This window comes from Schistocerca americana, unplaced genomic scaffold (assembly GCF_021461395.2).
Source record: "Schistocerca americana isolate TAMUIC-IGC-003095 unplaced genomic scaffold, iqSchAmer2.1 HiC_scaffold_1391, whole genome shotgun sequence".
Taxonomy (NCBI): domain Eukaryota; kingdom Metazoa; phylum Arthropoda; class Insecta; order Orthoptera; family Acrididae; genus Schistocerca; species Schistocerca americana.
In genome coordinates, this window is record NW_025725472.1 from 219 (window position 1) to 14,676 (window position 14,458).

At 37.7% G+C, this 14,458-nt stretch overlaps 1 protein-coding gene across 1 annotated transcript in view; it reads right to left on the minus strand.

The window, feature by feature from the left end:
• Positions 1-1,380: 1,380 nt before the first annotated feature.
• LOC124567739 (intersectin-2-like) overlaps positions 1,381-14,458 on the minus strand; it is a gene marked incomplete at both ends in the record, with an annotated part of 28,126 nt that continues 15,048 nt past the window's right edge. Inside the window, 3 exons of the mRNA XM_047131037.1 lie at positions 1,381-1,687; positions 7,068-7,100; positions 7,910-7,942. Coding sequence (XP_046986993.1) covers positions 1,381-1,687; positions 7,068-7,100; positions 7,910-7,942 — 373 coding nt within the window. The remainder of the gene's footprint in view (positions 1,688-7,067; positions 7,101-7,909; positions 7,943-14,458) is intronic.

Sequence of the window (14,458 nt, forward strand, 5' to 3'; positions counted from 1 at the left end):
AAAAAAGTTCATGCAAGCAACATGCGGTGTCGCTACATTCTGCGTGACAACAGCTGTTTTCACCCAACTGCACTCTTCCAAATTGGGAATCACATGCAGTACAAGGAGGTCTCAATGTGCAGACATCACAGTACGCCTCACAGGCCCTCTAGGCGTATTTTCTTTAATGAAGAACAGACCAAGAATAAAGATGTTTGTGAATGCACAGCACACAGTCACATATAGTGAATGCAATGATGCTTCACGCACAACATGCAGTCTAACAGTACTCCGAATTCGGCATTTCTGTGCATTCTCTGAACCATATAGTGTAAAATGTGCATCATCACTCCATGGAATATTGCCTGGCCACATGTCATTAACTTTGATCCATGTCAGAAACTGAAAAGCAAATTCAGATTGTGGCTGCAGATCATGGGGGTTTCAGTTGTTGCGCTGTCTGGATCTTTGATGGGTAGCAATGTAATATAGACTACAAAACCCACCGTACTGTTGACCATGAGGTAAACAATTCTCGTGACACTGCATTAGCATCACCCAGGGCACATACAGTGTGGTCAGTTACAGGACAGAAAATCATCATTAACTGGCACTGAAATACAAATCCTTCCTCTTCTACATGTCAACCAAGCTTGCCCGTATTCCTGAATTTAACTATCATAATCTGTAAACCATTTAATGACAATGCGATTCTTCACAAACTTTTCAGTTGGTGATACTCTCTCAATGCAGCACTGTAATTGCTGCCATTCACATAAAACTAACTCCCCACCCCCGCATCGACAGCCATATAGTTCACTCATGTTATGGCTTGCCAAATGACTGTGTGGATATAACTTAATACAAACAGTGTACAGTGCCGTATTTGCACCTGGGGGCCACAATTGGAACTGTTTCCCTCCCCCCCCCCCCCCCCCCCTCAATGTAAATCGGTTCCACATTAACACATAAGCATATCTACCATGTTTCACTGCCATACAATAATTACAACTCTCAATTGACCTCTGTGAGTAGATGAGACACACCATAATTATAAACCCCACCCCCAATATACTGAAGGTAACACCTTAAATACAAAAGCAATGATCAGCGTTATTTTGAAATTTATCTTCATGCCGTTGCTGCTGTCATCATCACTGTCAGTCCAGAGACTGGGATGATACACTTGTCATGGCAATCTCTCTTCGACTGTGGGAGCTGGGGTGGGAAACAGAAGTAAGGGTGGCCGACATGCACGGAAGGGGGGAGGAGGAGGGGGGGAGGAGGAGGGGGGGAGGAGGAGGAGTGACAGATAGGAGGCAAGCAGGAGGAGCGATAGACAAGAGACCAGTAACAGGAGTAAGAGACGGGGACATGAAAATGTGATACCATTATATTTACCTGTTGCAGGCTGTGATGCCTCTTGAGCAGGTTGTTGTTGTTGTTGTTGTTGTTGCTGCTGCAATGATGTATCCTCCTGCTTTACAGGTGTCCCTTTGTTACTACCTCCTAGTAATTTTACATATGAGGCAGGGAACCAGCCAATTTGTCTTTTTTTGCCCTTTGCTTGCAATTCACCTTCCCACCAACCAGTTGTTGTCTTCTTTCGAATCATTATTAACTGGCCCCTCTGCAGGCTGAGTTGTTCTGAACTTGTAGCCTGATAAGGGGCAATAACTGTTGCTATTTCAGGTTTCTTTCCTTTTCCCTAAAAATTTCAAGCTATGATAAGTTTCTGCTATGAATAGAATGCATAAATTATTAATGAAAGTAAAAAAAATAGTTTTGTGAATGTAGTGTTCAACATATGCAACAATGTAAAATCCGGAATGGAGTATCAACAGTATGAATTAGGATAGATTGCTACTAAACACACACACCACACACACACACACACACACACACACACACACACACACACACACACACACATGCTGAGGCCTGTCTGCTGTGCAATGCCTCCACTATGAGCTGAGTTAAAGTCCATCCTAATTCATATTATAACTTACAACATGCAACAGATCATCAACAAAACACTGAATTTATGCAATTTTAATTACACTGTCATATTGGACAGGTTTTTTGCAAACAAAGAAAAAAATAGGTCCTGAATTGCCTCTGGTATCCCGGGTGGAACACATTGTTCAACATACAAAAAATGAAATGCATCAAATGGTAATAGTTTACACAGCATAAGCTGAAGGATCCTACACGGTTAGAAATACGCATTCATCAATCCTTCAATTGCCAACTTAGCTCTCAACTTTTTAAATTTTTTTCATCATAAGCGGGCTGAGAATAAACTGCTCCCAAAGCGACAACAGCATACTAAATTGCACAGCAAAGAGTGCACACCAAGGGCCCTTTGTCTGCAGTATAGGATCAAATATAATATTCAGCACAGCTCAAAAAAGCATGCGAAATCTACTATATGGTAACTGGTTATATTTAAAGGAAAACAAATACTAACCAAACTACTTAAACAACAAAACCAACAATAGGTGAAATATTTTTCACAGTTAAAATGTGACTGACACCAATTTTTAAAAAACGACTGTGTGACAATATGTGGATGCATGCACCCAGAAATAATGAAGTTCGATATTGCAATTTTAATGCTCGTATAGTAACAACAGTCCTACTATGGAATATTTTGTAATGCTTTAGTCTTTATATTTTTGTTTTCTAGGAGAGTCTCTTGAAATCACATAATTTCCTAAAAGTGTGGTGAATATCTTACAAGGTGACATTTACGTTATGTCTGTGAGGATATAGACAGTATGACATATGGAAGTTTGGGTTGGTGCGGGGAGCATGCACTGATAGTTGAAGTGGTTAAGATGACAACTGGCGATAAGTGGGAAATTTGCTCGAGAACACTGGAGGCAACTTTTCAACTGCTGTATGACAATGAATGAACATTGACTTTAAATGTGAACATTTTGGGTTAGGATTTGCTGCGACTTATTGATATAAAATGAAACAACAAGTTCACTGTTATCAGTCACTGTTTAGTTACATCCACAATGCGTTTTTAACGTTTAGACTTCCATTATCAGGTGGATGTACAAGTGTTAATAAGACATGTGTTATGTTATGATTTTGGGGTAACTTGTGGCACTGTCTGCTGGAGCACCAAAAACATATTTCAGAACATGGATTTGGGGAGGTTTTGACTAGAACTAAACATGTATCTAAAGGTGAAAAAAAAGAAAAAAAACAATTAAAATAGAATACCCCCAATGGTTACAGGCTCCTTTCTCTGTCATAACACATCACATGTAAACTGTCATATTTTGTAAACAAAAACGGTGTCTGTAAACAACTAGGTGCAAAGAACATATAGCAAAACAGAAACAATACTTCGAAGTACAAAGAATATATATAACAACATCATTATTTCGGAATAACTTTCAATGAAATGTGGATATAAATAAACTGTAACTGGTAAGAGTAAACTTCTTGTTTCATTCAATATAAATAACAGGCATGGAAAAAAGTAACCTAATGTTCACACCTGGCAGTCAAGGCTATTTTTTGAGTGCAAAAATACCTCGGTAAAACTTGCAATGATGACACAGTTCACTCATTTGAATAGAAATTGTCTCACAAATAAAGTCACTCCAAATTACATCAAGACTGACATCACAACGAACGCAAAAATTTCAAAGAAAACAATGGAAAATGTGCAAAAACTATGGGTGAAAGATAAACTAAAAAATTTTTATGGTGAAAAACAAATGTTCAATACACAGCTTTATAGTGCACAGCTGCAGCTGACTTCATAGACTAGAACATGATTCCATAACTGTACACCTAAATCGCTGCACAGAAAACTAAAGCAACACAGAAGGAAAAACTAGCAAATCTTATGAAACAACAGTTACCCTCGCAAACTGAACCAAAACGGCTGACAGAACACACATTCTACACAGCTTTTCTCAACAACACTGACATAACTTTCACTGCACTGAATAGTAGGAACAGCCAAACATTCAAGCTCAACAAAAAGCTCTTTGAAATTCTCAAAGACAGTAATACTACACTTAAAAACACAGCATAATTTACACAACATGACAACATGTCAAAAACATAGTAGTAACTCTGTTCTTCTGCAGTGAGGAAAAGCCAACAAATCTCAGGAGAAAGTGTGTATGTTTCATGGAAACTTACATAGATAAGCTGTAAGAAATATGTACAACTTAAATCTCCCCCCCCCCCCCCCCTCCTGTTCCTGCACCTCTATGAATAAATCACAAACATAATGAATGCTTCCATGAAGTTTCCATGGTGTGACTCTTCAATTGAATATGGAGTTGCATGGCAGGTAAACAAATATCAGTTCAAAAGTTTAGCTTGTTATTGTAGCTACAGCATGAAGGAGGAGATGTCTAATTTAATTTGGCGTCACTTCGTTACACTATGAATTTCATTTAGGAGCTGACAGCTCACAATCTGTTCTACCAACAGAGCAATTTTAGTACAACATACTACGCTGAGGTATAGACGTTCCTTACAGCTTTAGTGTTTCAGTCAGTGGAAAGTTAATATTAAATGCTATCATGTTCAGCTGATACAGATTAATTTGAAGTTCCACTATTTTCCTTTCACGTTTTGGTTCATGATGATTTTTACTTTTTTCATTTTTGCAAACCATATTACATAACTTCTAAAGAAAGCTGGTGCTACTATAAATATCTGCAAGTTGAAATAAATCAGCAAGGTGACTTCCATTATGGACTGGCCAAATTAGAAATAGAACTGCATGTATTCAGCACACTCATGTTTCTGTACAACAAAGGTAACCTTGCTGAGTAAATTAACATGCATTATGATACGGACTGCAAAAGCAAAATTACAGCCCCCACAGAAAATGCTCACTGGCTTTAATGTAATATGTTTCTAACAGCCAAATAGCATTATGCCACATACCCATCTCAGTCACAACATAAATTAACTTTAATATTCTCCTCAGTCAACTTAATGTTGCCTCCTTATCTGTGTATTTTTTAAAATTCCCCTATTTCTATTTTTTACTGTTTTCTTGATTTTCAAACTGTCATTATAGCTACCATTCACTTAGTGTTGTGTCATGTCCTCTGTATCCAGTCTGTACTGCCTACAGTGGTATCTTTTCTGTTTCAAACGATCTATTCCAAACTGTATCATTATATTCTGACATTTTCTCTGTATCTCTCTCTTCCGGAGTAAACACACTATACGTAAAGTAACAGTATCAATATTTAGTAACTTAATTAACATCAGACTAAGCTACTTTGTTTAATATGAACATGCAACAGAATTGATGGAAAGCAATCAGAACTGCAAGCCAGAGCACTAGGGTAAAAGCACCTTGAGAAGGCTGTCATTGCACCTAAAAACTGCCAGTTTACATCAAGGAGGGGTTGATAAGAACACAGGGTTATTCGTACGTACCTCCAGAGTTTCAGAAGACAGATGTGCAAAAACTATCAGACATACAGAAAATTGATGCGCACCAATGGACAGTGCATCTTCCCGAGTTTCAATTCATAAAACACACCATCGCATAGTTGAAGAGTGCACCACTAGGGGCACGCATGTCAGAATATATAGCCAAGTCATCTGCACCATACCGCTGTATCGGCACAGTTAGCACCTGTAGACAGGTGACCGATGAACAGATTTCCAAAGTGAGCCACTGTCATTGCACCTTCCTGGCCAGACTTCAAAAGCATGCATGTACTCTTCCTCACATATTTACTTTTACTGTGTTACCAGCGATGCCCATACTGAGCACCTATGTTGAGAATTAAAAACTTTGAGACACACACTATCCAATGGTATGTGGATATTTTCTGTATGTTTTGTTTTCACACAGTCATCTTCTGAAACTATGGACATACTTACAAATTACTCTGCAACACGTTTAGCGTTGGAACATGTCATATACAGGTGACAGGACTACACGACCACACAAAATTCACAGCCAAGAAAGCTGCAATTGTGATCTACAATGAAAATTAATGATAACAGAAGAGAATCAATTGTGATGTGAATCACTTGCATTTTTATGCAATTGAAAAATCTGTACCTGTCTGATGTACACTTCACTGTTCCTGAAACTTTTGCTACCTAAATGACTAATAAATGCATGGAGCATAATGTAGATAATACAGTTGAAACACTAATCCATGACACAGCAATTCCACATATTAAGAATCTGTGCCACAAATTGTCAGAAGTTATGTAGGTACATATGAGGAATACATAAAGAACAAGAAAATAAAATGGCAACTCCGAAATCTTTTGGTAAAATGTAGAGAAGCCTCCACAGTATGAGTAATAGAACTATAGTTACAAGTGACAGGATGAGCAATTAATGCTAACCACAAAAGTTAATGGTTACTGATCAGGTATCACTAGTTAATCTTGGGCCATTCTAATGCAAACATGTCAGTGTTGTTAAATCTACACACAAAACGAAATGATTAAGGGATGTGGGGGGCTACAACAACCACAGGTATCTAGAACCACTATGAAACTACAACAACTTGGAAGGAATTCTGTCAGTTTTAAATCTTACAGTTAAAGAAAAATAAGCTTTACTCAGTGCCTTATTGATAATTAGCTACTGTATGTCTAGTTTTTTTTTTCCTTTTCCTTTTACATTTCAGCCCACCTTACTACTACATGCAAGTTGCCTTCAGCTTTCTTTCCTAGATACCTTTATCTTCTGTTTATAACAATCCCTCATGAGGAATTAAAGTTGTTGTACCTAAAAATTTCTCTTGCTTGTGGTGGAAAACATTTCTCATTGTTTCATCCAATACTTGTTTTACAAATCTTACTTTGAAATGACAATCAGAGCCCCACCACCTCCCATTTTTTCAAACTTAATTTTGGCAACTGAAGAAGGTGAAAAAAATTATTCTGACATTATAAAAACTTAATTAGCTAAAAGAGTGTATGTAAGTACTACTACAATAAGGTAGCAAGCACTGCTCTTTCAGCAAGAAAACCTACATCACAAAGACATCACTAAAAATACCAGAAATACAAATATAGAAAAGGGAAGATTAAATACAGATAAATAGGGAACTCTGTACCTTAGGTGACTGGAAGAAGTCGGGAATATTCTTCTGTTTCATAGATTTGTTTATATCACCCAAACATGGCAGCGTACAGGATAAGGAGAGAGAAAACAGGCCAAGAGACACAGGGAAACATTAGTTCACAACACAGATGCAAAACACTGTTATTCATACAAACAATGACATACAGTTACTTCACGAACAGAATTCATTCAACATGTAAGAAGCCAACACCCATGTCCCATCAAAAGCTCAACAAGGAAAGCAAGGACAGAAGTAAATCAAAAGAAAATTAAAGGAATTTGTTTAAATGCACACCATGAAAGTGAATACCAGTGGTGTTTATTGGAATGTTTTAATTGCCCTACATTCCTGATGCTTCAGATGCAACTACTGGCTGCTTACTTGACGGAGGTGTGTGTGTGTGTGTGTGTGTGTGTGTGTGTGTGTGTGTGTGTGTGTGTGTGCGCTAATTTGCTTGCACTTCACTCCTTTCTATAGTTTTAAATATTTGAAATAGTAACTGCCTTTCATAGTGTTCTTTTTTACTTTTCCCCTTGTCTTTTACATTATTAGGAAAATAAGCTCTGTCAACAAATAATCTAATGTCTGGTTATTTTACAAGAGCAGAAATTTTTGAAGCAACTTTCCATGTTGTTACATCAATAATCAGTCATCTGTAAGTACTAAACAGGAGAAACTGAATTCAAAGTAACACCTGAATATTCACTTCCATATCTGCACAAAGAGGGATAGTTTGCCAGAATATGGTCCAAGTAAGAGTAGTAGAAATGTCAGACATGCAAAATATGCAGTACAGTATAATATAAATGAAAAACTGAAGTTAGTTGTAATACCTTAGAGTCACTATCGTCCCCAGTATCTTCAAGCTGGGGGAAGTAGAAAAAAATGTCAGAAATGAGTAAAACATTGTAGTTAACGTAACAAATCTACAAAAAAAATTATACAAAACAAAGTGTTAATAAAAAAAAATAATTAGAAATCACAATGCAATATCAAATTATGTTAAGAACTAACATCTTCAAACAAAACTGTTGCATACCAAAAGGAATCACAAGATGCACACAACAATAATTTACAGGAGAAAAATCAACATATGTGTCTCAGTGTCAACAATCAAAGCAATGTCAAGTATCTGTAATTAGTTTTTTTACTATGTGGAGGTGGTGCTGCCTTTCTTGGTCCTCTTTCTCACCTGCTTAGCTTGTTTCTCCTTTCACAGTCCCATCAAACTTTTCATCAGTTCCTCAACCAATTCTTTGTTTTGTTACTTCCCGCACATCCTCTCAAAATCTTGCCATGAGGCATTTAAAGTAGTCACTCACAGCTTTTTTTCCTCACATATGAATTTCCTTACTGCAATTGGTGTGTGTGTTTGTGTGGGATGGGAAACAGGTTGGGGTAGGGGGGGGGGGGGGGGGGGGTGTGCTATGCAATTATCAGTAGCAAACCAAGGTCTGGGTGAAGTTGAAATGTGATTGACTGGGGTTGTGAAGCCAACAAATGTGTTCTCATTAAAGTAATTCTATTTCTTGTAATAGCATGTGTTTTACATGTAATGAATTTATGCGAGTGGTTTATGTCCACCATTGTGATCACAACAAAGTTCAAAGACAGGTGGTGTTTAAAAGTTCAATATGTCCCACATTTTGAACAGAAGAGTGGTGAACAATATGAATAACACCTGTACAGAAACAATTTGGATTGCAATTTACTCCGCTGTAAAACAACAAGTTTGTTGGATTGTCTTTGCTTTGTAAGTTTCTATTGTAATTTTCTGCATACATGATAGTCACCAACCAACCCTACCAAACTTTGACAATGTGTCGGGTCTGGTGGGTGTTTGGTGGAGGTGGGTGTGGGGTATGGGTGAGAGGGGCTTAATTAACTGTGCTGTAAACATTAAGAATTGTGGATCTATGGAAATGTTTCCCCTCTTAAGAACAACACAGATACAATGGCAGTAGGGTTACTGATTAACCAAAGAATACTAAATTTGCATAAAAATATTCCCTTGTGTCTGTGTATGTGTGGATGGATATGTGTGTGTGTGCGAGTGTATACCTGTCCTTTTTTCCCCCTAAGGTAAGTCTTTCCGCTCCCGGGATTGGAATGACTCCTTACCCTCTCCCTTAAAACCCATATCCTTTTGTCTTTCCTTCTCCTTCCCTCTTTCCTGACGAGGCAACCATTGGTTGCGAAAGCTAGAATTTTGTGTGTATGTTTGTGTTTGTTTGTGTGTCTATCGACCTGCCAGCGCTTTTGTTTGGTAAGTTTCATCATCTTTCTTTTTAGACATATATATATATACATACATATATATATATATATATATATACATACATATATATATATATATATACATACATATATATACATATATATATATATATATATATATATATATATATATATATATATATATATATATATATAATTATAGATGGTGGCAGTATTGCGTACACAAGGCAATAAAGGCCAGTGCATTGGCGGAGCAGTTCTTTGTACGCAGGTGATTCATGTGAAAATACTTCCTACGGGTATTATGGCCACACAACGGGAATTAACAGACTTTGAATGTGGAATGGTAGTTGGAGCTAGATGCATGGTACATTACTTTTGGAAATCATTAAGGAATTCAGTATATCGAGATCCACAGTGCCAAGAGTGTGCTGAGAATACCACATTTCAGGCATAACCTCACTCTACAGACAACGTAGTGGTCAACGACCTTCACAAAATGACCGAGAGCAATGACATTTGCAAAGAGTTAGCAGTGCAACAGACAAGCAACACTGCATGAAATACCTGCAGAAATCAATGTGGGATGTTTGACAGATTAGTACACTACAGTGAAATTTGACATTAATGGGCTATAGCAGTAGACGACTGACGCAACTGCCTTTGCTAGTGGTATGATATCACCCGCAGCACTTCTCCTGGGCTCATAACATTGGTTGGACCCTAGATGAGTGGAAAACCATGGGCAGGTGAGATGAGTCCCAAGTTCAGTCGGTACGAGCTGATGATAGGATTTGGGTGAGGCACAGATCCCACAAAACCATAGACCCAAGTTGTCAACAAGGCACTGTGCAAGTTGGTGGTGGGTCCATAATGGTGGGGACTGTGTTTACATGGAATGGACTGGGTCCTCTGGTGCAACTGAACCAATTATTGGCTGTAAATGGTTATGTTCATCTAGTACAAGAACATTTGTAGCCATTTCTGGACTTCATTTTCCCATACAACGATGACATTTTTTTGGACGACAATGTGCCATCTCACTGGGCCACAACTGCTCACAATTGATTTGAAGAACAGTCTGGACAGTTCAAGCGAATTATGTGACCGTCCAGATCTCCTGACATGCATTCCATCAAACATTTATGGGTCATAATCGAGAGGTCAATTTGTGCATAAAATCCTGTATCAACCACACTTTCGCAGTTATGGGTGGCTATAAAGACAGCATGGCTCAATATTCCTGTACGGTACTTCCAATGACTTTTTGAGTCCATCCCACATAGAGCTGTTACACTATGCCAGGCAAAAGGAGGTCTGACACGATATTAGGAGGTATCCCATGACTTGTCACCTCAGTGTAAAATTTGAATCATAGACCTGTAAACTACCCCTGAGAGAAAACTTGGTATGGTGTGAGAGCGTGTCCATTTCACTATCAACAGCATGTCTGGGTGTATTTGGATGAATTGTTACCTGGACAGTGGATGAAATTCATTACTTAGCTTTTTTCAGAGGCAACACATCTCAACTACATACGAGTGATCCTAAAACATTAATTTTATTGACTACAGCCAACTATAGAAATGGCATTAAGAAAAACATCAAAGGGACTTAAGCAGTCACATGTCTTACAAGGAGAAGCCAGATCCTACAGTCAACTGACTTTGATTAGTTTTGGCAGACCAGTAGGGGTCCTACACTAGAGTAACTCCTATTAATGGGTTTAGGTCACTAAGCAGGAACCATGTGGAACTGTTCTAACACTTCACTCACAATAAGGAAATTTTATCTATACATATCAGATGTGCAACCTAGTAGTTTCTGAGAAATCAAAGAAAAAAATCATTTCAATCACTCAGAGAGTGGGGGTTCAAACAACGGATTTTGCAACATTTTTTATTCTTTTGGAAGAAAATGGAAGCTATCACAGAATTAGACACCACCTTTAAATAAATTAAATTTTATTGTGTTCAAGGAGAGAAGCGATTTGTTTATGTGCCTACAAACTTCGAAAGCTCATGCAACTGTTTGTGCACACTGCATGTACGAGGGCTATCCACAAAGTACATTACGTTTTGGAATTAAAAATAAATAAAGTATTGGAAATTTTTTTTATTATAGACAGATGAAAGCCACACTTAAATACTACTTTTCTACATAGTTGCCATTTAAATTAAGGCACTTATCGTAGCGATGGACGAGCTTGGAAATTCCTTCGTCGTAAAATTGGCCGCCTGCGCCTTCAACCACGTGGCGACTGTCTTTTGGCACAGAAAAGGTGTGATTTTTGTGGATTTCCTGGAAAGACTGTATACAATAAAAAATTTTCCAATACTTTATTTGTTTTTAATTCCAAAATGTAATGTACTTGGTGGATAGCCCTCGTATTTATGTTGTTCTTGCAAAATATGTAATCCTGTTTAGTAAATGTGAATGTGTTAAAGCATACGATGTTACATATATTTCCAGAATAGTGATGTGTAGGGCCCTATGTCTGTCTAGCTAACTATAAAACAACATAATAATTTCACATTTTAGAGGGCACAACTGATTTGCATGTTTTTGGTGTATATTTGCATATGGTGAGAAATCTGGAGGGACAGCGTACGTCTTTGAAGTGGGACGATGACTGTGTTAAATATGTGAGTGACAGTACCTGCAGGGGTGCTTGCGCACATTACATGAAAGGTTGCCCCTGATCACATAAGCAATGCAGATGATGAAAGAGAAAGAGACTCAAGCAAACAAAAGAATTTGAAATAGGTATTGACTCTTATATTTATATCTGTCAACTTGACATTTCCGTTGAGACTGACAGTTCTGCCTAAATAAATATTTAATATGAGCTTTGCTGTATTTGAAAGGAAGAATATATGGCACATAGATCTGAGAAGCATCTTATTCATTTATGCTATTGGATACTGTCGGTCTCATAAACTGACATAAAGCTGGGAGAATGGTGTGCTGACCGCATGCCCTTTCATATCCATATCCAGTGATGCCTGAGGGCTGAGGATGGCACGGCAGCTGGTTGGTACCATTGAGGCGAGTTCAGGCGGAGTTAAGTTTTTTATTGGATATTTTGCTACATTTTTGGCTTCTCATACTTACTGCTGAATCTGACAATGAATTCTGAACTTTATCAATCTGTAAGACTGAAATAGAACTAAGAAAGATTCAGTATCCACAGCTAAAAAGAAAATATAAACGTCTACAAAACTAATTATTAACATCAAGATAACCATATGAGCCATGACCTTTGACCTTCATCTTTTCAAAAATGCAAGCATGGAGAAGTCTTTTCACAGTAGTTACTTTCAAGACACCATCAACTAGAATGCCAAAGGTCGTCTACATCAGTGCAAAGGTCATCTACATTGGTGGGGTCACAAGATCTGCCTGTCCTTGTCCGTTTCCAGCTGTTTCACAAGGTTTACCAGTTGGTCACTTCAAGAACACAACAATGGTTCAAAAATTGTAAGAATGGAAGCTACAACTCATTTTGCTGGAAGTATACTGCCTGTCAAAGAATTGGGTTTGGAGTCCCTCTACTCTTAACACAGGCACAATTGGGTAACAAATTTATGACTTGAGAATATTAATTTTTTATTATATTTTTCCAGTTTTTATGTTTGTATAAAGTTAGATCTAATACCACAGTGTGTACACCCCTCACCCTTTTATGCTTTCTGAATGGGGAAGTGGAACAATTTTAAGAACACCAATTCCAACGATGGATACTACGCAACCTTGAGTTTTTGAAATTTTGTGTTTTACGAAAAGAGTGTGATACTAATAATGAAACTTAAATCAATTACAGGATTGGTATATTTTGTCAGAGGGGTGTGTGAAAAATGGGATAGTAGCACTGCAATGCTCAACAGGACAGATGTTAAAAAATGGGTAATTGTACCATAGAAAATTCACCCTCCCCTAACAACATCACAGCACAGCTCCTTGCTCTAACTAGGGCAGAATTTCCACAATGAATAAAATTATTTCTTCATATGGCTGCATAACTCAGGCCTAGTAGGTGAAACTAGTTTTCCGTATTTCAAGTGCAATGAAGATATATGTGTATTTGGCATGGAAACTGAGTAGGGGATGCAATGTTTGATAAATAACATAACAACAAAGTGAATCACAAAAATATGTGAAGAGCGATGCAATGTGAGAAGATCTGGAAAGCTTCACTTTCAGCAGCGTAATTCCAACTTATTCATCACCTACAAACATCCATGCACTAGCAATAAATGAAGTAGCATATGAGTGGTTAACAAGACGACACAAAACACAATTAATATTTACATTTAAAGTTTTGTTATGACTTTCACTTAAGTCTCTAACTACTGCAGAAATTTATACTACTTTATCCTCTAGAAAATGATAAATGGTCAAAGGGATTCAATAATGCAATAATCCAGGACCGGGCACACGAGCTACCCTTGAGGCTGCCTATGGGTGCCATGGGCATGGGTATTGCCATCCGGGTATGATGCACGCTCATCTGTCATTCTCTTGGTTGCGAACAGGACCGAAGACTGCCGATAAATACCTGATCAACAGCTGACACTCAAGTTTTCAGTCATGCTGGAAGTATTCTCTACACTGTTGCAATTATTACAGTACAATACTGCAATGAATACTGATAATAAAGTGTAACAGTTGCGTAGTATTTGCAGAAGTGTAGCCTTAAAGACCAATTTGTGTTACGCAAAAGTGGCATCAAATGAAAAAGTGATAAAAGTTAGCTTACAACAATTCTGCCGAGAAAAGATGAAAATGAATTTACACTAGTCTGCTTGCTTCATTGTGCCATCTTGTCACGTAAAACTTTGTCAGTTATTTGGTTATAAAACTATAGTCTTGTTTTCCTATGTTTGTTAGTAAGTGAAATTTTATCTTTGATGTTTTACCCTGTTGATGAGCTCATACTTCACGTTCCACTTACCTCTGAGAGCAATTGTGGCGTTCCACTTCAATCAATAAAAATTAACGTTGTTACAAGCATTCAGATGATAACAGTAGACAACAGAAAGGCAGTCGACTGTCTGCAGTTTGATAGAGGCACAACAAAGAAACAAACAGAAACAAACTTTTCACTGTGTAATGTTGTAATGAGTACCAGAAAACTGCAAAGT